Genomic DNA, 21715 nt, shown 5'->3' on the forward strand with positions numbered 1-21715 from the left:
GGTACTTCAATCTACATTTGTCACTGAATTGTATTCATCTAGATTTCCAAAATCTGATCCAGCATGTTCTCCTTATATTAGCTGGTACCAATACCTGATATCAGATCGGTGGTAATCAGAGGTGTCAAATCCATGTTCAGAAAGTAAAAATCCTTCCCAGGATTTTGTTCCAACAGGCTGGACAGCTCTGCTGGTGGTGTGATCTAACTAGAGAAGTTGGAACAAAATCCTGGGAAGGACTTTTACTTTCTGGACCTGAATTTGACACCTCTGGGGTAATTACTACAAGCCATTCACATTATCAGCAACATTAACTGAGTCCTTATAGTGAGGACCAGGCCAGAAGCTGCAGCACAGTCTGAAGCAGCTTTTCAAGCGAGGGGCGCACAAGAGGCGCGCATAGAAACTGCATAGACTCCATGTGTGTCTAAAGGCTAATGGCTACTTCCAAGAGGCTGGCTTTTTTGACTCAATAAACTGGAATAATTTACCTCAGACTGCAACTTATTTCACAAAAAGTAGGGAATTAGTGTGTTTTGCACTGCATGTATGTCACATTATCTACATAAATGTGTTGCAGACAAGTATGGCAGTATGACAAAACTTAAGAAGAATTTTCACTGGTATAACTGGTACATAGCCAACTACTAGCTGTAACCATCCTCTTCCTTAACAGCAATAATCCACATAATGGCAGATTTCAAAAGATTTCACTCCTCTGAGCAGAGTACGCTCTGTGAAGATGTAAATCATTTTCATTTGTTGATGGACAAAAATTTCACACCCTATTAAATGCTGCATTTTTTATGTTCCGACAGAGCTGTAGATTACGGTTCTTGGCACAGGAAAAGATCTCTCTTGGGAAGAGGATGCAGGAAGCTGCCAGTGTAAGTGCAGCATGTGCTTGTGATATCACACAGGGCAAAGATCTGCCTCCTCCGTGTCTCTGGCACCAGTACTACCATGCTGACTGAAATGGCAAACATAGAACTCATCAGAGTCTCCACAAGCCTAACAGACCTAGGTACAAGTCATTCTCCTAGCGTAACCCAGCAGAAACAGTCTCTTCTCAAACTTCCACTGCTTTTACTAATTATTCTAGTAAAATTTAATTATAGGATACTCAGAATGGGCATGGGTGTTGATGTTAAATATGCCACTATCAAATGTGATTAACCCTTTTTCTTTGAAGCAATCCTGAAACTCTACAGAACTCTCTAAAAACTATACAGACCGAACTTCCCATGAAAAGTAAAATAACATCTTTTGGACCAAAATGATGTGGTTGGTTTGTGCGGTGCAGTATGAGCTCATAATGCCTGTCTCGTTTGTTTTGAGATCTCCCCCTGACTGTGATTGGTCTTAATTACCACATGCGTTCCGTGATTGGTCCACATGTCACATGGTTGCCTGCATCACTGCACAGGGCAGGCCTCTAGTGATGCTGAGCGTCAGAAAGATTTACAGAGAGTTCTTTTAAGTACACTTTAAGTATACTATTTTATTTAAACATTGTTTGACGCATACTGCCAGCTTTATACATTACAAATGCACTTATATCAAGGATTCAATGCTTTATAAAAGACACAAACATACATTTCTAAAAATGTATATTCTGGTTTACTTATATTCTACACACCACCGCATTTAAGTTGTACTTACTCTTCAAAGCACAAGTACTGTTGCGAGCCACAACAGTCGTTTAAATTTTTTTTTTACAGTCTCGTACCTCCTCAACATTTTTATTTTCCAGAGTACAATTAATGTCATAAAGTGAAAATTTGTGAAAATTTCATGTTGATTGAGCCACTAGAAAAGCTCAAAAATTACTTTTTTTGAACAGCAATGATATTAATGATACTAATATTTAAGCAAATATCTGCTAATTCCAGTATGATTCTAATTCATACTGGAATGATGCCTCCCTACTTCAGATCTCTAAAACATTCCGTACTAGAGCAATTTCTGTGTTGATCATGGCTTTAATACAGGAAACTGATTTCTGGATGAGCAACTGAAAAAAAGCAAGCCTCACAGATGAAGTCAACACGCAGAGAAAAAGGCTGTTTTCCTGGAGAGGAAAAAAAGTAGGGCTCCAGTGGAAATGAAATCTTCAAATGAACATACTGAGAGTATGATTACAAAGACCAATCTGCAGCATGGCGCCGACCATGTAAACAACTCATATCATTTATTAAAACACCACAAACACAATAGAGCAGATAAAGAAACATGTCCCCTGAGTAGTAAAACTGGAGATTCAGATTTGAATCCTGGTTGTTTCATGTGCCCTCCACAGCCGGGAGTCCTTAAGGAAGCAAATGTTTGTGTGTTGCCCGAGAAGACATTTAGGATATTGTGCATGATTGACAAGACTGCAGTGGTAGGCTTCATACACCGTAGAGTAAGCATGCTAGGTATCAATCTAGATTTTTTGATGTTGGAAGACAGATGTACTATGCAGGGAAACTAGTTCCGACTAAACTGGGTCAACAAACTAGTCCACAGTCATGCTAATTACAGTCTGAGTTTTGTTCAGAGTGCTGACAAAGTTTCTCTTCTTAAGCCCAGGAGGGAAACAGACATGTCTGTTATTGACAGAAAGGCAAGCAGGAGGCACCACCCACCCCTCGCAAAATCGACTATCAGCCATCTTCCTACAAGCAGGATGGAATAAGGCAGGCCCCAGCGCTGAGCAGACAAGGTGTGAATGGATGAGATCTTCCTCTTGTGGCACCCTGGGGTCCAAGCAGCCCAGGGTGAACCTTCCACAGATAGAATGGGGAAGGTTTAGACGAGGGTTGGGCCATGGTTCTCCTGTCAGCGCTCCCTCCAAGCTGTATACTCAGAGTGTCAGGTGCGGCTGCCTGTCAAAGACTGGAAAAAGGAAGCCAAGACAGAGCGGCCCACCTTCGTCTCATCTAGACCATCAAACGGCGCATTGTTATTTCACCCAACGCCGCCACCGGCAGAAAGAGATCTGGAGGGATTGACTTGTCTGTCAAATACTCGTCTGGCTCACTCGCAAGCACCGCTGCTCATTCGGCAGCGATTCGTGCTGAAAGCTTTCAGCAAGGAAGCAAAGAAAACAAACAAAAAAAAACCTTAAGTCTGAGAGGGGGAGGCAAATCTCACAGGAGATTCCCCCTCGCGCAGTCGTCTTAGTGTTTATCAGCTACAGGGAATGAGGCTGTCCCCAGAACCTCCTGCAAGGTTCAGTGAGAGGGTGTAACACTTGTAAGAGTCGCTATTGATCCGAGCACGGTGTCGCACTGGTAGATACAGCCTCCTGTGGGAGAGCGGTCACTGTATCCTGCTCCGATGAGCAGCTGCAGCTATTAGCCCATCACCCTGCAGTGGCTAAACACAGACTGCATGTCACAACACATTGGGATCTTTGGAGAGGACCCAGAACACCCATGCTCTCTTCCCTTTGACTGCGCCTGGGCCACACACTTGAAACCAGCTGAAACGGGACCTATCTGTCTGAACAGGGACATTTTAATATCTTGAGCATAAAACAGCATGTTATTTTTCATTAAGAAAGAAATAGATCCTGTCACTTTGAAGGATGCTCTCATAGTCATTAAACCCTGTAGTCATTAGCACCGGTATTTTCAGAAATGTCAAACAAAATCACCCATTCAGAGCATTCATTAGTACAAAAAGTGGTCATAGTTCATTAAATTGGCCTTATTAGCAGTGGGCTGTATGGTCTAAATGTATATCATTATATAATTAACATTGCTGCCATGCTATCTCTCTCTCTCTCTCTCTCTCTCTCTCTCTGTCTGTCTATCTATCTATCTATCTATCTATCTATCTATCTATCTATCTATCTATATATATATATATATATATATATATATATATATATATATATATATACATACATGTGTGTGTTAAATAAAACCATTTTAAATGCCTAATTATCTATCTATCTATCTATCTATCTATCTATATATATATATATATATATATATATATATATATATATATATATATATATATATATGTGTGTGTGTTAAATAAAACCATTTTAAATGCCTAATTAAACCTATTCTTGTAGAATAATAGTGGCTTATTACTGTGAGATGTGAGCTCAGTTTTACATATGAGCTATTAAAGAACTACTAAATATGAATCATTTTTATTGTGTATAAAATAGTCAAAAAACTGAACAATAAATAGATTCAGTAACTTTTTGTTAATATTTTTTTAATTAAAATGCTGTAATGGCACCATTTAAGGTAGAACAGGAAAACTGAATAAGAAGCCAATTTTAGCTTCATCACATTTTCTGAAGTCATTTGCTTCATATGTGCATCCTGTACACTCCTGCCTCTGACCATCAATGCTGTTAATACACAGAAAGTATTAGCCATTCATTCTTCTAGCTAGCTGGTATCTGGCATCTTACACAGACAATACTGGGAGACCACAATGCCATCTGATTTAGCTAGACAAGTCCATATGCTCCATGCTATGTTAAGACTAACCTTAAAAGACCAGAAATTCTTTTAGATCCACTGACCTTAAAATAAAGTAAACTACTTTGGATGCAATGGACTAGACGGCGGGAGGTGATGGAGGTTTTGCTGTGTTTTCATTTTCTGACAAAACTTATACCTGAGGAAGAAATTCAACTAGTATACTGATTGAACTGGTATACCACCCACTACTAGGACCTCCAACAAGACAAAAGCTGTTTTGCTTCTGTTCTAATCTTACTTAACAATATACAGATCCTCTCAGATGGAGTCTGGAGTCTGTCAAAAGTACTCATGACCAAAAAAAAAAAAAAAAAAAGAAGTTTATCTAAACCTCCTCCTTCTGCAGATTAAGTGCCTGCCTGAGGTAAAGTATCCCTCCATGAGAGAAGAATACCACAAAAATATAAGAGAGAGCTCCAGAGGAAACTAAGCTTCACTGAGCCAAGCTGAAGAAAGCTCTTAGGTAAGATCTTAGGTAAGATTAAGCTGGATAGCTCTTACCTGGCTGTGCTGCAGTGCCTGACACATGCGGGTCCGTTGATACAAAGAGCTCAGTACAAAATGGAAGCTTTAAGAATATCTCCTACCTTGTAAAATGTAGGATTGACTATCTACAATCAAATAAATACTGTCCAGCCTGATGAAAAACAAAACCTTAGAAATGAGAGAGTGGTGATATAAGTATGTGAATTTAAATGACAGCAACAATATTACTGTAGTGCTATAAAAATGTCCACATCATTTTATCATAGCTAGTCTGAACTGATCAAATTTCCACAAAAGTCTGATCAACTTACATTTTGTTGATTTTCTAAATGAATAGGAAATAAATGTTCACTTAGGAAAACAACAAAACATGTAATTTGACCAGATGTGCCTAAACGTTTAAAATACAACAGCAGAATGTCATAGTTCTAACTTGCAAAAATTATTTTGCAACTTTCAATAATACACTTAAATTTAATTTAACAACTGCATAAAAATGTGTCTACCATAGAAAAGAGGCATTAAAGTTACTACTATTCTTAATGACAATACAGGCTTAAACATAATTATTTATGTTAGATGAAAGTGGCACAAAAGCAGCTCTAAATTTGCTCTTAAGTACAAATTAAAGCACAAGCTTAGGAGGATACTGGTAAGTGAGATCCAATGAGAGCAGATGCAAGGTATGTGTACTTAACAAAGTGTAAGTGTACAATACTGTGCAAAAGTCAGAGACCACCAGTCAAAACAGCCATTAAGTGCACATTAAGGCTGTTATTAATTTTCTATCTTCCGTAATTCTGAGGAAATTAGATGTAAGATAATTCTTGTATGTGGAAGGATAAAGTTACAGCAAAATAAGTGAAGAAAACAGGACTTTCCAAAACTGAAGCCTGGAAAAAATATTAAAAGATTAAAAGAAAATGGGACTCCTAACAACCATGAAAGACCTGGTAGACCACCACAGCTGTCCACATCAGATAAACAACACTTTCATCTTGAAAGAGTTAAAACCTCAGCATCTTTAAATGTATGTTGGATTACTTGGATTGTAAGAAGCAGAAAATGCAACTTCCAAGACTGAACTTTGCAAGTATTAAAAATACATTTTCTGTTTTGTTTTTTTTTCTTGATGTTGAACAACTTACTACTTAATGTCCATTTTGACAGGAAAACAGGTGGTCTATGACTTTTGCACAGTACTCTCCAAAGGTAAACACAATTCAATATATTTAATATATATTTCTATACTTCTATATATTTCTATTTCTATTGGTCCATTCACCATAAATTTTTACCCAATTTAAAGGACAGCTGCCATGTTCAAATAGTGTAGAAAACTAAAAGTCCACAAAATGAAGACGTTTTTAAGACAGTTTTTAAACAGCTGGGGCTTTCATAGAAACTCACACTACTATTACTTATTACACATCACATTACTATTCAACTATGTGTATATATAGTTTTTCCAGTTTGGGCCCTAATCCCCAGATCTTGTAACAGCTGTCATACTATATTAAAGATGCTGCTATATGTTACTAGCAATGATGCCAAGTATAGTTATTTTGTTGCAAAATGAATTGCTCCAAAATGCTTGCCACAAGAGACATTCTAATGCCAAAGCAGGCCGACTCAATCAGGTGAGGGTAAACACTTCATAATTTGTCCCAACTGAACAAGGTAACATTAAAAGGAGTTTTGCAAAAGTGACATTTTAGAATAGAGCATTACGTAGGCTAGGACAAGCTTAATGAGGTACAGAATTTCAGCCCTCACAGCGGGACCTGACCTTTACTCTTCCCTTATGACAATGGGCCCTTCAGATTTATATTGCCTTAATGTGAGGAGGAAGGGGGCGAGGTGTCTGACCACCCAGACTGAACCTCCTCATCAAGGCACAATGAAGGCTTAGCGAAATGCTGGGTGAAAAAAGGAACTGAAGGATCAAACAAAGAGGAGTAACCATCAGGCTGTTTGTGAATCATGTGGGGTATGTTAACTGATGAACATGAAGCTAAAAACTGTTTAGTGAAATATGATTGAACCATTGATCCACAAAAGCCGTCCATCTGCTGGGTTAAAACTGCTGATTGCTGGATTGATTGGAAGTCTGATGAACTGGTTGTGGGACTTTCAAGATTCAATCGTTACAGTTTAAAGCTAATTTATGTTACTATACTCTACTATATATATATATATATATATAAAATAATGGCCATTAAGCTATTTATTGTTCACCACCAGAATAAAAACAGAAAACATGACAGAAAATTCCAAAGTATATTCAAACAACTAAATGTAATATCAGATTTTTCAGTCATTTGTGTGTCCAGTCTTTACCTTTCCATTCTATTCAGGAGACTCGCCTTCAGTTTTTCAAAGAAATCCGCAGAGATATTTTTCATACCTCCACAGTTCAGTCTTACAAGTTGGTTGCATTTTTTGCTTCTCACAATCCATTGTGGTCAGTCCAATGTTCTGAGAACACTAGCAGCTTCTTTGCTTCATTAGCAAATGTTCTTCTGTTCCTTTTAGACCCAGAGTTGAGCAGTCTTCTCACAACAAAAGGATGAACAGAAACACCCGTTGATTTTGTAAATTAAGTAGATTTTGATGCTTCATTAACATTTAAATTCATAAAGTTTTGTCCAGTAATGTTCATCATTTTGAAACTGCTGTAAGAACATAAGATTATCTTCTTGTTTCAAGCATTTTCAAGCATATATTCTGAAAAAAGAAATATAATCTGCCAATAGAATAAGAAATTTCTCTTGATAAAATGACTTAAAACACAAGTAAAAAAGCCTGAGAAATAAGTTAAATACTCTTTTTACTAGATATTTTTTTTGTGTTTTGAAGTCTATTTTCTAACATATTATATTGGTTATATCATTTTCCTTGTTTCAAGCATTTTCAAGCATATTTTATAAAAACAAGCCAAAGTATCTTCTTTTGTCTTGAAACTAGAAAAAATATCTGCCAATAGAATACAACAATTTCTATAAATTAAATGGCTCAAAAACAATCTTGAAAAAACAGATACTCAATATTAGATTATCTGAATATTCTCATAATGAGAAAATATTAGATCTATTCATTAAATCTCAGATGCGAAGTTATGGTTTCCTGCAGTTTAGTTATGAAAGTGGGTAATGGAATTCTGAAACCACCCACAGTTACTTTGAGTTAAACAGGTTAAAGTTGCCCTGGTTTATATAATATTAAGACTAATTTGCTTCATATAGCTCAAAGGAAAACATCTAATGAACCTTACTGTCTGCATTAAAACATTTTGTCTTGCCGTTCATTGACTCTTCATTGGCTTCGTGACTAGTTGTCCACTTTCATTGTGCAACTACAGTGACTGGCATTTCAATCCTTTTAAAGCTGCACTTTCAAATAAGACATAAGCAATCATCGGCTCTGTCGGTGAAGCTCCCATCCACATCCTTAATGACTCCACAATTAGCATGTCCATCTGCTCCATTTGTGACTCAAGTGAAGGCAGCCTCTTAATGACTTTTATCCCATTCATTAAATGCTGATGAGCTACTCCAGCTCAGCCTGTCTGTTTGCCCGTAATGGAGACTGTTACCGCCCACTTGGAATGCTCATGCATAGGCATGAACCAGGGAGCCAATAAGGAGGTAAAGCCACAAAGTCAAACTTTAGAGTGGAATTGAATTAATGAACTAAATATGTTCATTCTTGCATTAAGAATGTTGGTTTGGTACTCACATGTAACGGAGATGGGGATTTTGTGCAAATGCACGAGCTTGAATTGTGCGTAGATTGCAGTTCGTTATAGTCCTATGGAGAGAAAAAACAAAATTGGCATTAAGAAAAGAAAGAGTTACAGTAACTCTCACGATCACCTGTCACAATAACTCAGGAGTATAAACTGGTTTCAGTCTGATTATAAAAGCTCCAGTCTTGCTCATACTGCCCTTCATACGCACCTGTCCATCCAACCAGTTTGCCCCAAACTGCCTCCATTATTGATCATTTGCAGGGAGTTTTGCAAGTTAAACTTTCAAAAATGAGAATGCTATCAGTTCATTACGGCCTGCCAGGATAATTTTCTGGCAATCATTAGAATAATGGCACCATCAGAGGCCACAATTTCACCTTCATGATTTCAGGTAGCATCTGGAATGAAGAGAGTTTCCTAATAAGGCATAAATGGCAGTCGTTGTAGTGTGATTATTACAGCAAGGTGTTGCAAAAGTGACTATACTCATCAAGTGATTGGTAATTATTACAGAATTACCTTTATTATGAAGGCTATGATGCCTGACAACATTACACAATCTGTCAGTGTTCTTGAACATGTTGGAAAGGACAAAGGAAAATGCCCATTATTTATTCAGGCTTCTTACTTCTTCAGAGGTAGGCCATGAAAGGTTAGAAACTTTCTCAGCACTGCATTCACTGCAGGCCTGCTTCCAACATATGCAGATTTATGGAGAAGTTCCTTGTTAGAGTAAAACTTTCAACAGATCAGCACTATTATTTTGAATAAAAGTACTCTACCAATAGTTCCCAGGGTTCAACACTGACAATGTTCCAAATGCCAGGAGCGAGTAAAATATTAATTCAGGACAGCAGCATTGAGCAAACTGACATTTAGCTATAGGGTACTTTTGACAATGAACAACTGGACTTGATATTACCTCAAATTTTTTATTTTTTTATTTTTTTAATTTTTAGCCGATTTTCTCCCCAATTTTAGTTGTTTCCAATTCCACCCGCTACTACTCCCCCAATCACACGATGCCACCAATGCTAGGAGGGTGGGACTAGCACAGGCTTCCTCCAAGACCTGTGAAACCAACCACTGCTTCTTTTCAAACTGCCACTCACGCAACATCACTGGACAGCTGAACATGCTCGGAGGAAAGCGCCAACCACCAGATCTGTTACGTCAGCTAACAGACGCCTGCGCTGACTAGCATCATGTTGAATGATGGGGGAGAAGGGGGTAGCATCACAAGGGATCAAACTCGCAATCTCCTGATGATAGGGCCAACGCTTAGACCGTTGTGCCACTCGGGAGCCCGATATTGCCTCAAATTTATAAATAAACATCCCTTCACTGCAGAAAAATGTTGTATTCTAGCCGTGTGTTGAGTAAAATCCAGCCAAACATTATTTGTTGGTACTCTTTCATAGCAGAAGGTGCTTCAAAATGTTGGTGAAGTGCATGAATAACTTTATTCCTTCATGGAAAAATTTCCATGGGTCAGTTTTGACCCAACCATACCTGAGACGTTTTACACACGTCCTACCTGAAGAAGGAAGACAAAGCTGAAATGTTGTTTTCCAACAGTAATGTGTACAGAAAGTGTCATTACAGTGTAATGAAAAATCTATATGAGCAAAAAGGGCTGCTCGCTCATCAAGCATGCTGGACAACAGTTATATATACAGGTCGGGCAGCACCGTTCCTAAGAGAAAATTTTAGTGATTTTAACACAATGCATTCTGATGCACTCTGAGACTAAAGTAGAGGGGTAATTCCTATAGAATTATTTAGTTCATTGAATTCCACAATTATGCAAATACCAGCCTAAAAACTGTATTTTCAATTTCAAAAGGTCAATGTGTAAGACATTTGGCAGACATCTTATGTGTTCTGTTAAAAGGTCTATACTGAATGGTTCGCTCTGCTTGGATCCCGATGATCGCTATTTGCAATGTAATTTGTGGACAGTCGCTTAGCTATTAGTGATTACAGCAGTCCACAGATTCATGCAAATACTCAGCATTCATAATACTGCAAGTTTGCATGTATGTATATATTAGGGTTAGGGTTAGGTAGGGCTACGTAATAAAAATGACAACAGAGGAATTCTTTGAAAATGTAAAGCGCATATTTAACCTGCTTTGATATGACTACTTTTGCACCAAAGAGTAAGAGCAAAATACATATTACAATAATAATAATAATACATATAATAATAATAATAATAAGAAGAAGAAGATAAATACTTTTTATTTCAAGAATAAGTAGTTTTGTAGAGATTTTCTGTGCACATATCTGTTTATATAATATAATTTTTTTAAGAGCAAGAATTTTATTTGAGACAGTATAAAGCCTGTTTGTGACAGCAGATTGAATGAATTGAACCCTAGTTCCTCTGTCTTGCAGGGCAAAAATGATCTCATAACAAGAACACATATCTAAAGACAACTTGTTAGACTTTTGGTACTGTACTGCAGCAAAATTCACCCCTAACAAGGGTGCAACTCCTCTAAAACATGCTTCAAATTCTTCTAGTCCACACTCTTTCAATGTCTGGGGGACAGTAACACAAGCAAAACATGCTGTTGTTTCCCTGCAAGAGACAATGTTTGTTTTTACCACATGTAATGTGTTCTCCACCCATGCAACACATGTATATGTTTAATTGTATTATTTTTTTAGAGACTTCTCAGCAATGCTAACATGCACTATATTGCCAAAATTATTCACTCACCCATCCAAATAATTGAATTCAGGTGGTCCAATCACTTCTACAGCCAGGTATATAAAACCAAGCCCCTAGGCATGCAGACTGTGAAAGAATGGGTTGCTTTCTGGAGTTCAGTGAATTCCAGCGTGGTACCGTGATAGGATGCCACCTGTCCAATTGTGAAATTTCCTCACTATTAAATACTCCACAGTCAACTGTCAGTGGTATTATAACAAAGTGGAAGCAAATGGGAACAACAGCAACTCAGCCACAAAGTGGTCAGCCACACAAAACGACAGAGCAGGGTCAGCGGATGCTGAGGCGCATAGTGCGCAGTGGTCACCAACTTTCTGCAGAGTCAATTGCTACAGACCTCCGAACTTAATGTGGCCTTGATTAGCTCAAGAACAGTGAATAAAGAACTTCGTGGAATGGGTTTTAATGGCCGAGCAGCTGCATCCCTTCCTTACATCACCAAGCACAAAGCAAAGTGTTGAATGCAGTGGTGTAAAGCGCCGCCACTGGACATGGAGCACTTCTCCATCTGGCAATCCGATGAACAAATCTGGGTTTGGCGGTTGCCAGGAGAATGGTGATTGTCTGACTGCATTGTGCCAAGTGTAAAGTTTGGTAGAGGGGGGATTATGGTGTGGTGTTGTTTTTCAGGAGTTGGGTTCGGCCCCTTAGTTCCAGTGACAGGAACTCTTAACACTTCAGCAGACCAAGAGATTTTGGACAATTTCATGCTCCCAACTTTGTGGGAACAGTTTGGAGATGGCCCCTTACATGTTCCAACCAGTGCACAAAGCAAGGTTCGTAAAAACATCATGAGCAACTTTCGTGTGGCAGAACTTGACTTGCCTGCACAGAGTCATGTCCTCAACCCGATCAAACACCTTTAGGATGAATTAGAGAGGAGACTGTGAGCCAGGCCTTCTCGTCCAACATCAGCATCTGACCTCACAAATGCACTTCTGGAAGAATGGTCAAAAATTCCCATAAACACACTCCTAACCCTTGTGGATAGCCTTCCCTGATAAGTTGAAGCTGTTATAGCTGCAAAGGGTGGGCCAACATCATATTAAAACCTATGGATTAAGAATGGGATGTCACTCAAGGTCATATGTGTGTGAAGGCAGACGAGTGAATTCTTTTAGCAATATAGTGTACGTTACATAAAGGCACTAATAACAGGCTTGCTTCCCATCACACAATGTTGACAAGCGCACCATAGCCCTCTACTTTATGCTCCACCTTCACAAGGTGTGGGGTTGGGTTCTAAATTTCACACTTGGTTTATTCCCACCCTAATAAATCTGTTCCCACCCAAAATTTCTCATGGTTATCCCCACTTGTTCTCATTACGAGATCATGTCTGGCCCTGCGAGACTATCTTGATCCGAAAGCTCCTCAGATGTACTGAGATGGTCTCTAACTAATGATTCTCATTAACTTTCCGTTCTAATAGAGAAAGAATCTGTATTAGTTGTGTGCAGTGAACACTTCCTGTCTTGTTGATATCTAATGAGATATGAGGGTGTGAAGTAGAGTTCAACAAAAACAGATGCCATCTTTGACCTTGAGAGGACTCAGTGATTGACTCAGATGCCCTGGGGAGCGTGAGGCAGCCCCCAACATGGGAAGCACTACAAGAACCCACCACTGGCGTAGGGGGAGAGCATGATGTTAATGAGAAAAATGCTAATCGGAGTGAGGGATACTGCACTAAGTCTTCCTGGTGAGGGATCAAGAGGAATGGACAGGACTCCTCTGTCTTTAGGGTATGGAAAAGGAGAGAAAAGAGGAAGTGAGGACCTGACAGAAGTTGAGGAAAGTGTGGGAGTGGGGTCAAAGGGAAGGAAGGAGAGGCTTTGCAGGAGGTCTGCAGAAGGAAATACTGAAGATCTGTCAGAGTGTTTAGGTTTTAATATTTGGTCTCAGAATGTTTAGGGTTTGATATTTGGTCTCCTAAGAGTGTTTAGGGTTTAATATTTGGTCTTTTAAGATTGTTTAGGGTTTCACATTTACTCTAAAAAAGTGTTTAGGTTTGATATTTAGTCTATTAGTGGTCTGTTAAGGTTTGATGTTCGGTCTTTGATGGTCTGTTAGAAGGTTAAGTGTTTTGCCTTATTTCATGTAGTCAAGGAATGTGTTTTCCTAGTCTTTCCTAGTTTTGCCATAGTCTATATAAGCTTTGTAAAAACAACAGTGCAAAGTACATACAGTATAAAACTTCATCTGTTACATTGTTTACAAGACAGTGATTTGAGCAGGCATATCTTAATTCAGTTGCAATGGCTACACAACAAACACAAGCAAAACTTTCACTTCCATCACTTGGGATAGCTTGGATGATTTCAGTTTTCATGAACCACCTGAGTAAACTTGAAACAGGGTGTGAGTGTACTGAATCCAGCTGTTTTTATTGTACTTACAGCCGCTGCAGTCCTGTGTACAGCTCCATGTCCACATCCTTTAGAATCTGCAGTCCTGTCCAGTTCTCTATGTGTCTGCAAGAGAAAGAGGGAAAACAATAAATGTGACCATTGCCACCAATTTATCCAGCTAGGGGTTGGGCATATTCGTGCATGTTCTATCAATGCTCACTGCACTTATCCAATGCAAGGTCTTGGGACTTTTGAATAATGCACAAAAAATACTCTGCAAGCACCTGCAAAACATTTACAGAATAGCAAGCAACAGCTCTGAGCAGCTGCAATCCATTCTGGGTGAAGTACATGACCCAAGGGTTTGATTGCTTGCAAACTACACAGTGAAGTTATCGGAGCATAAAAAAAAATCTTTTTAGACAAAACCTTAGAATGTATGACCAAACTGGTCTAAGGAGCCAGCTTATTTAGGTAGCTTATTTGGTAACACTTACCTTCATATAGACTTTATAGTACATGCATAAGCACTGGGTACAGTATTTATGAAGCAATACTTGAATATTTATGAACAGCTTATGCTAGTAATCGCAGGAGAATATGTTTTATGAAGTAAATGACATCTGAAAGGGACATTTGTTCTATTTATAACACTTTTATGAAGCATCATTCTCAAGTAATACAATCTACAGCAATACAATGTCATTTACATCATGAAGCATCATAAGTTATCTTGAGATTAACGGCATAAGTCCTTCATAAATGCTCATTATTCAAGTTCCTATGTAGGCAGCCTTTAAAGAAAGCCTTTTTTTGCTCATTTTTCCAGCTGTTAACATTTTGTATTCTGTTTTTGATTAAAGAGTTTACTTGTGCAAATAGAAATGGTATATTTTTATTGATGCTACTTTTGCAAAACAAAATATCATGATGAATATTGTATTATCATGAAAATGGCATCATGACGAATTATGATTCTGGCCATCCTTAGGTTTCTCCCCATCCATCTAAAACAATTCTACAAGAACCAATTCCGCTCCTGCTAACATCACTGAACATGAAACAGCTTGATGTTCTACACTGCGGGCTCCTGCTATCAGCTTAAACAAACCTGGACAGCGGCAAAAGCTGTTCCTACAGAGAAATCAGACAGGCCACTGACAGACGAGCCCCACTTGCCAAAGAAAATAAAAAACACATGGTGTCACACACATACACATGCATGGCAGCGCTCATACTCTCCCTGGCAACCCCACGAGCCCCTGAAAGCACAGTCCAGTGCAGTAGATCTGGTAGATTTAATGTTTCTGTTTACAGCTGGGGAGAGGGTGACACTTTACAAATGAGCTGTGCTGCGGTTAATGTAATACAGGGAAGGCTGCAGTGCTTTACTGGCCCTTGGTTTCAGACAGCATCCTGAGGCCTGTAATTTCCCTCAAAAGCCTTGATAGGGGTCTCTCTCCAATATGAGCTCTGCATTACACTAAGCTGCCTGCCCTAAACCAAACTGGTTCTCTATAACCACACACCTGTATATGTGCTTCATCTGAGATGTTGGAGAGATTTCATTTGGTCAGAAAAAGCCTTATAATCATGACAGAGGGATCTCACGATAAGTATTTGCCAAAAATGAAATCAGCATGAGCTTAGCTTAGCACTTGACTGCAAACATCATAGACAACTAATTTGCTTCACTTTTTGTTGTAATATGTAAACACTATTAAAACATACAAATAACTGTTTTTGTGATGTCACAACAAACAGTATGAATATTATGAATGTAAGCCTGCTTTATAATTAGGCATAATACAGGGCAGTCAATCGGAACAGAGCTCATTTACATATCTCAGTCTTAAAGGGCCCTTTTCATGGAAAAGTATTTGCTTCACTTATAAGACTCTGATGTAATGTGTATATACTCTTAAGGTGTAAAACATACAGTTTGCTGTTTCATACAGTCCATATTTGAAATTTAAGCAACAAAAACAGCCATTTTTAAATAATTATTTTGTGTAAATATGTAAATATGTCAGAAACCAACATATCCTCACCTATTCAGCCTTTATGAATGCGGCACAATATAAGAAAGTACATCAGAGCAGAGCTCGTTACTGTTAAAATTTCACAATAAATTTACGTTCAATTACTGGTTTCTAGTTGCATTATTTTCACTGGAATTTACTCTATTAACAGTATATAACTGTATACTGTGATTTGTAAACTGGCATTTATTCACCATGTTTTGCACTGTATATGCACATTTTTCTAAATGCAAATGCATATTTTACAGACAGTTTACATGACCAAAAAACTCACATCTCTTAATACAATACAATATTTTTTCCAATATCTCAGTGTTCCAAATAAAAAAACAATCCAGCATAAAATTTAAAAAAAGTTTTAAAGTAAGCGAAATCTGTATCATCTGAATTAAACACGTGTTTTTTATTTTATTAAAATGTTTTATGCCTCTCAATTATATCATGAAATTTCCTTTAATGCTGTGGTACAGCCCAACGTCAACCTCACAATGGTTATATTACCTGTTATAGTATTTTGCGTTACTGCAAAAAATATCTTAAGATGAGCTGATTTCACAATAAAATGATAAATACAGTATTTTACAGTGAAAATGATGTATTAAATATTGTGAAATCCTGGTGATAATTAACTGTGTACATATCTCAGACTAAAAGGCACATGAATACAAACTGACAGAGTATGGACATGTCACATAAAACCCCAAAAACGTCAACAGTGGGCCTCAGGAAAAAAAGAAAGTAAAAGTATAGGACTACAAAGCTCAATTTCTTTTTTATGCTTTGCATTATGACACCTGCATAAGACACCATCTTATTTGTTTTCTGCTCAGAATATGAATCAAAAACGCACCTGTCCAGACAAAAAAACAGGATTTGTGAAACAGAAGCACTAAATCACCCCAATCAGATTCAACGCCTGATCTCTTCCTCCATCTCAGCTGGTGGTGGAGAGCCACTCCTAGTGTATGCTAAGCTTTACGGCTGTGTTTTCCATTATAATCTCCACTCAAGTCCTTCCATTGTTTCCAATATCCGTACCCGCACATGATTAACGACTTTGTTTAAATGATCTACGGCTCAGGTACACGTAGCTTGATGGCAGAACATTTAATAAAAACACAGTGTCTCTGGAGCGCTGTCCAGGCATGATCTACGTTCTTTTACTTTGGAAAGCCTGCCATTGTGCAGCACTCTTCTTCTTCTTTCTTTTTTTCCAGAGAGAAGGAAATGGCCGGATGTTTTGAGGACAGGGTGAATTCTGTTTGGAAACGTCAGAGTCACTCAGCTGATGAGTACTGTGAAGCATTGAAAGTCTTTCCTTTTAGTTCCGCTACTATGATAAGAGCGGAGACTTTGAAGTGTATGATGATGACGTGGCTCAGTACACAATGGACACAACTTGGGAAAAAAAGTTCTGTAAAAGACAGGATTCCGCACCTGTTCCTGATACTGCACTTCACAATTTCAAAGGTTTTCAACACATTTTCCAGTATTTCTTCAAAGTTCGTCACAGGCAGTCAGTCTAGTCAGTAAAGTAAGCTTCTTCTCACTGAGCTCGGATCTGAAACATGGCCACCTCTATAATGTTGGGCCATGCTTTTAATACTTACTTTTTATGTGTTATAAACAATTTGACATTTAAAAGGGAATTACATTAGGTTTTCTGCATAAGTAAATCATTGTGATGTAAATAAAGAGAGGTTTGATGTGAAATTTTTCATTGCAGAGAAACTTACAGTGGTAGGCCATATTGTTGACCATCCAAAACCACCTATTTTGGCTTATAAAGCCCTAGATGTCCCTCTCTGCCTTTAAGGTATTTTAAAAAGTTCTACATTTAAAGCCAAAACCTCTAAAACGGAGTAGTATGAGGCATCATCAGTGTATTCATTATCATTTTATGTAACGTCTTTCCATGAGTGAGCTTCTAGAGGCATTGAACTCCTCAGACGTCTGGTTCCTATTACCACCAATGAACAATTCTGACTTGGTAAATCTCCTGAACAGAATCTTTCACATCAAGCCACTCTGATTGATGTGTTTACATCTTAATGAAATCATTATGTCCAAATTTTGATAAATCAGTTTAATTCCCCTTAACACTGTTTAGTCGATCATTCTGGAACCTAGGACGGCTTTGTTGAGCGGCCGAGCTGTCCTTGCTCTCTCTTTTCCAACCTGAAAGCAAATGAAGGAACCCAGGCAGAAGCGGAAACAGGTGTAACATATGCATAATTTCAGTGGATTAGTTGATGAAATTACATCTGCCCTCCATCTGTTCGATTCATGCTTTGAGTCAGGCTTTACATTCGCCATGCGTGAACACAACATATTTCATTTGAGCGGTGAACAAAGAGGTTAGAAATTGTATTTATTCATGAGTTACACAGTGTGTTTTTAATAAGTAAATAAAATATAAACAAACCAAAAAGAAACCAAACTCTGTTTGTTTGGATAGAAACTAAAATGCTTTCAAACTGGCTCAGTGTCCCTTCTTCTGGACAAGCTCGTCCATTTTACTCTACCAGAGAGCAGATATTATGTGCCAGTTTTATTTGCACATACTCCAGCTTTCTTCATCAGCCTGAAAATCGACACAGAGAATCTTTCCAAGTGGTGTTCAAACGATGTATGTGTGTATTTAATTAGTTGGTGATCTTTTGCACTCATTTTGCACTCATTTTTGAACTAACCACAAATTAGAATGATTATACAGAGTTAAAGGCGAAGCCACATGCCTAGATACCTCAGGTCAGCTCTGCCTGATTCTTGTTATACATGTCCATCATCTTGAGCAAATCCAGTCTGTTTTTTTCCATTAACAAGATTTGGGAGGTGAATGTGGTGAAGGTTAGTCTTTCACATGTCTTTGAATTCTTACACACACACACACACACACACACACACACACACACACACACACACACACACACACACACACACACACACAAATATATTGCTGTTGTCTGAACAAACCCTCTTATCTCCAAATGATACCTTTACAGGAGAAGGAACGCTCATTGTCTACACTCATTGTCCATTTTATCAGCTCCATTTACTATATAGGTGCACTTTGTAGTTCAGTTACAGACTGTAGTCCATCTGTTTCTCTGCACACTTTGTTGGCCCCCTTTTATCCTGTTCTTCAATGCTCAGGACCCCCATGGACCCTCACAGAGGGTGACTCTGTGACTATTACTATTAGGGCAGTGGATCATTGTCAGCACTGCAGTAACACTGATGTTGTGGTGGTGCATTACTGTGTGTCCACCAACCAAGAATACAAAAAATTAAGGACTAGAGGATGACCAACACAAACTGCAGTGGCAGATGAGCTATCGTCTCTGACTTGTCATCCACAAGGTGGACTGACAAGGTAGGAGTGTCTAAAAGTGGGCAACGAGTGGACACAGTGTTTAAAAACTGAATTGAATTGAATTTAACCAATCGGGTTGGTGATGCTTCGCTAAAAATATGTTCTGTGATCCATGTCACAAAAAATCAAATGCATGTCTTCACTATTATTTTTTGGCTTGTCTGCCATTACTGTCAGCAGCTTGTGCTGCAGGAACAATATGACAATCTGTATCATCATGTTTTGTAACATGACAACAAAGCACAGCTGCACTTTATACCTCAGGTAAAACCAGAGTTGTCCAATGTGTGGTCAGGAATCCAAGGCGTATCGCAACTGGCTATGTTCCCAGGGTCACTCTCTATCCTTTACTCTCTGTAAAGACAGTGATCGTAGGCTGTGTACAGAGTCAGTATGAGCTTTGGTGGTCTCACAGGCCTCAGAGCATATGTCACATCCTACCTAACGCTACTACCGAATCACTGAGAGAATATAACAAAGCTTTGGAGCTGGAGACAACTAAAGTGTGTGAAAGGTAAAATCTGTAAAAAGCAACAACACAGCATAACTACAGCTGCACCTGCTTGCCAACACCTGCAACACTGAGGAGATTTGCAATGTTTTTAAAACCTCCTGCTTCATCTGCAACACCTCTGTCAGAAACATAGTCACAACATAGAGATGACTGGCCTTTCTTGGAATTCCTCTTGACTACAGATTGTAATGGACCACATGCAAATGTTGCACATAAAAAACTGGCAAAAATACAAGAAAGTCCAAGATGTCTGGCCTGGATGAGGTTTATCAGATCTGAACTGTTGAAAGAAGCAGGCAAAACTCCTAAACAGATGTCTGGTTCAGCTTCTCTTGTCTAGCGTTACAGGTTCTATCTATCCTATCGTCTTTGTCCAAAGAAAAACAGGTATCTCGAAAATAGTAACTTTGCAGGAGAGGGCAAAAACATTCTTTACTTTCAATGTAAGTTAATGGACAGATGTTTTATTCTAAGCAATTTTGGAGCATTTCTATTGGTCCACTCATCATGAAATTCTCACATAATGTAAAGGACATCTGCTGAGCTCAAATAAGGCAGAAAAGTACAAATTTCAAAAAATGGAGACACATGTTTTTCATTGGAAAGCGATGATATATGGAAAACTTGCCCAGATAATCTGCTGTTTCACAGAACAAATCAGCAGGCTACAGACAACCATTCCATTCAATAGCCATTATTTTATATGTGAATACTACCCACTGGGAATAGTGGTGGGCAGCATGGCCAAACATGTATATCTTGCCATAATTAAAATTTCTGGTGGCTTTGGTACATTTCACAAAGTTTCACAGTATATACTTTTTCAAATAAAACCAGAAGCTTAAGTTTAATGTAAGTATGTTTTACATTGCCTGTATTATGTTACCTGTGCTTACTTGTGAAGACCAGTTTAACTCATATCTGAGGAAGAATTTCAACCAGTATATTGTAATCTTCTCTATTTTTTATCTCCAATTTAGTCATGGCCAATTCCCTCCCACTGGCTAGTTAGGTCTTCCTCTATCACTCCAAGTTGGAAAGTTGAAGGCACCACCACATCTTTTCAAGCTGCCACTAACACATCAATAGATAGCTTAACATGCTTGATGGAGAACCATAACTACCAAATCTTCTACGTCTGCCCACAGGCACCTACGTTGAGTATCATAACACTACGTGGTGTGAGGAAAGGTGGACCATCTTACCCACCCTGAGAAAAAGTGGTCAATTACACACTTTTAGATTCCCAGCCACAAATGGCAGCGGCATCGCCTGGGATCAAACTCACAATCCAACGCTTCAGCTGGAATAAGTGATCATAGGTCATATATACACTCTCAGGTTCTGAGCTGTCACTGGGGTGGTCACCTCAAGGGTACATCACAGTACCTTTACTCAGGGAACATAACTCTACCATAATGCATTAAAAAAATAAGTTCTAAGTTGACTCCACACACCCCATCTTGTCTACAGGCTTTTTAGTTTTTGGTTCTGTTTTAAAACATTAGGTTATGAAGAGGTACTAATACATACTTTTCCCATGGAAAAACATATTTAAGGTACACAGTTAGACCTTAAAATCACTGTTATACCTTTGAGGGTACATTTACACTGTTTGTACCTTGATGAATGAAAATTTTCTAGATTTATTTAATCATTAGCAGACCTTACACACACGCGCGCAGACACACGCGCACACACACACACATATGTGTCTACACACTGTGTGTGTGTGCGCGTGTGTGTTCGTGTGTAAGGCCTGCTAATGATAAAAAAATCTACTTGTTGCAGAGCTAAAACTCTGGCAACTCTGTTTGCCTTTTGAAGGAAGTGCCTTTGATACTGATTCCTCAAATCTGCTTGAACTGCCTTAAAGTTTCATCGTCAATTAAACGATGTCCTGCAACAACTTAAAGTGACATGGCTGTTGTGGTGAAGTGCTCTCAGGAGACAAAATCCATC

General features: G+C 38.5%; 1 protein-coding gene across 2 annotated transcripts in view; it reads right to left on the reverse strand.

The window, feature by feature from the left end:
- ntrk3b (neurotrophic tyrosine kinase, receptor, type 3b) overlaps positions 1–21715 on the reverse strand; it is a 140187-nt gene that overhangs the window by 95432 nt on the left and 23040 nt on the right. For both annotated transcript variants that reach the window (XM_017699525.2, XM_017699523.2), the window contains exons 2-3: positions 13870–13944; positions 8718–8789 (exon numbers count right to left, since the gene is read on the reverse strand). In XM_017699525.2, coding sequence (XP_017555014.1) covers positions 8718–8789; positions 13870–13944 — 147 coding nt within the window. The remainder of the gene's footprint in view (positions 1–8717; positions 8790–13869; positions 13945–21715) is intronic.

The sequence above is a fragment of the Pygocentrus nattereri genome, chromosome 15 (genome assembly GCF_015220715.1).
Source record: "Pygocentrus nattereri isolate fPygNat1 chromosome 15, fPygNat1.pri, whole genome shotgun sequence".
NCBI classification, from domain to species: domain Eukaryota; kingdom Metazoa; phylum Chordata; class Actinopteri; order Characiformes; family Serrasalmidae; genus Pygocentrus; species Pygocentrus nattereri.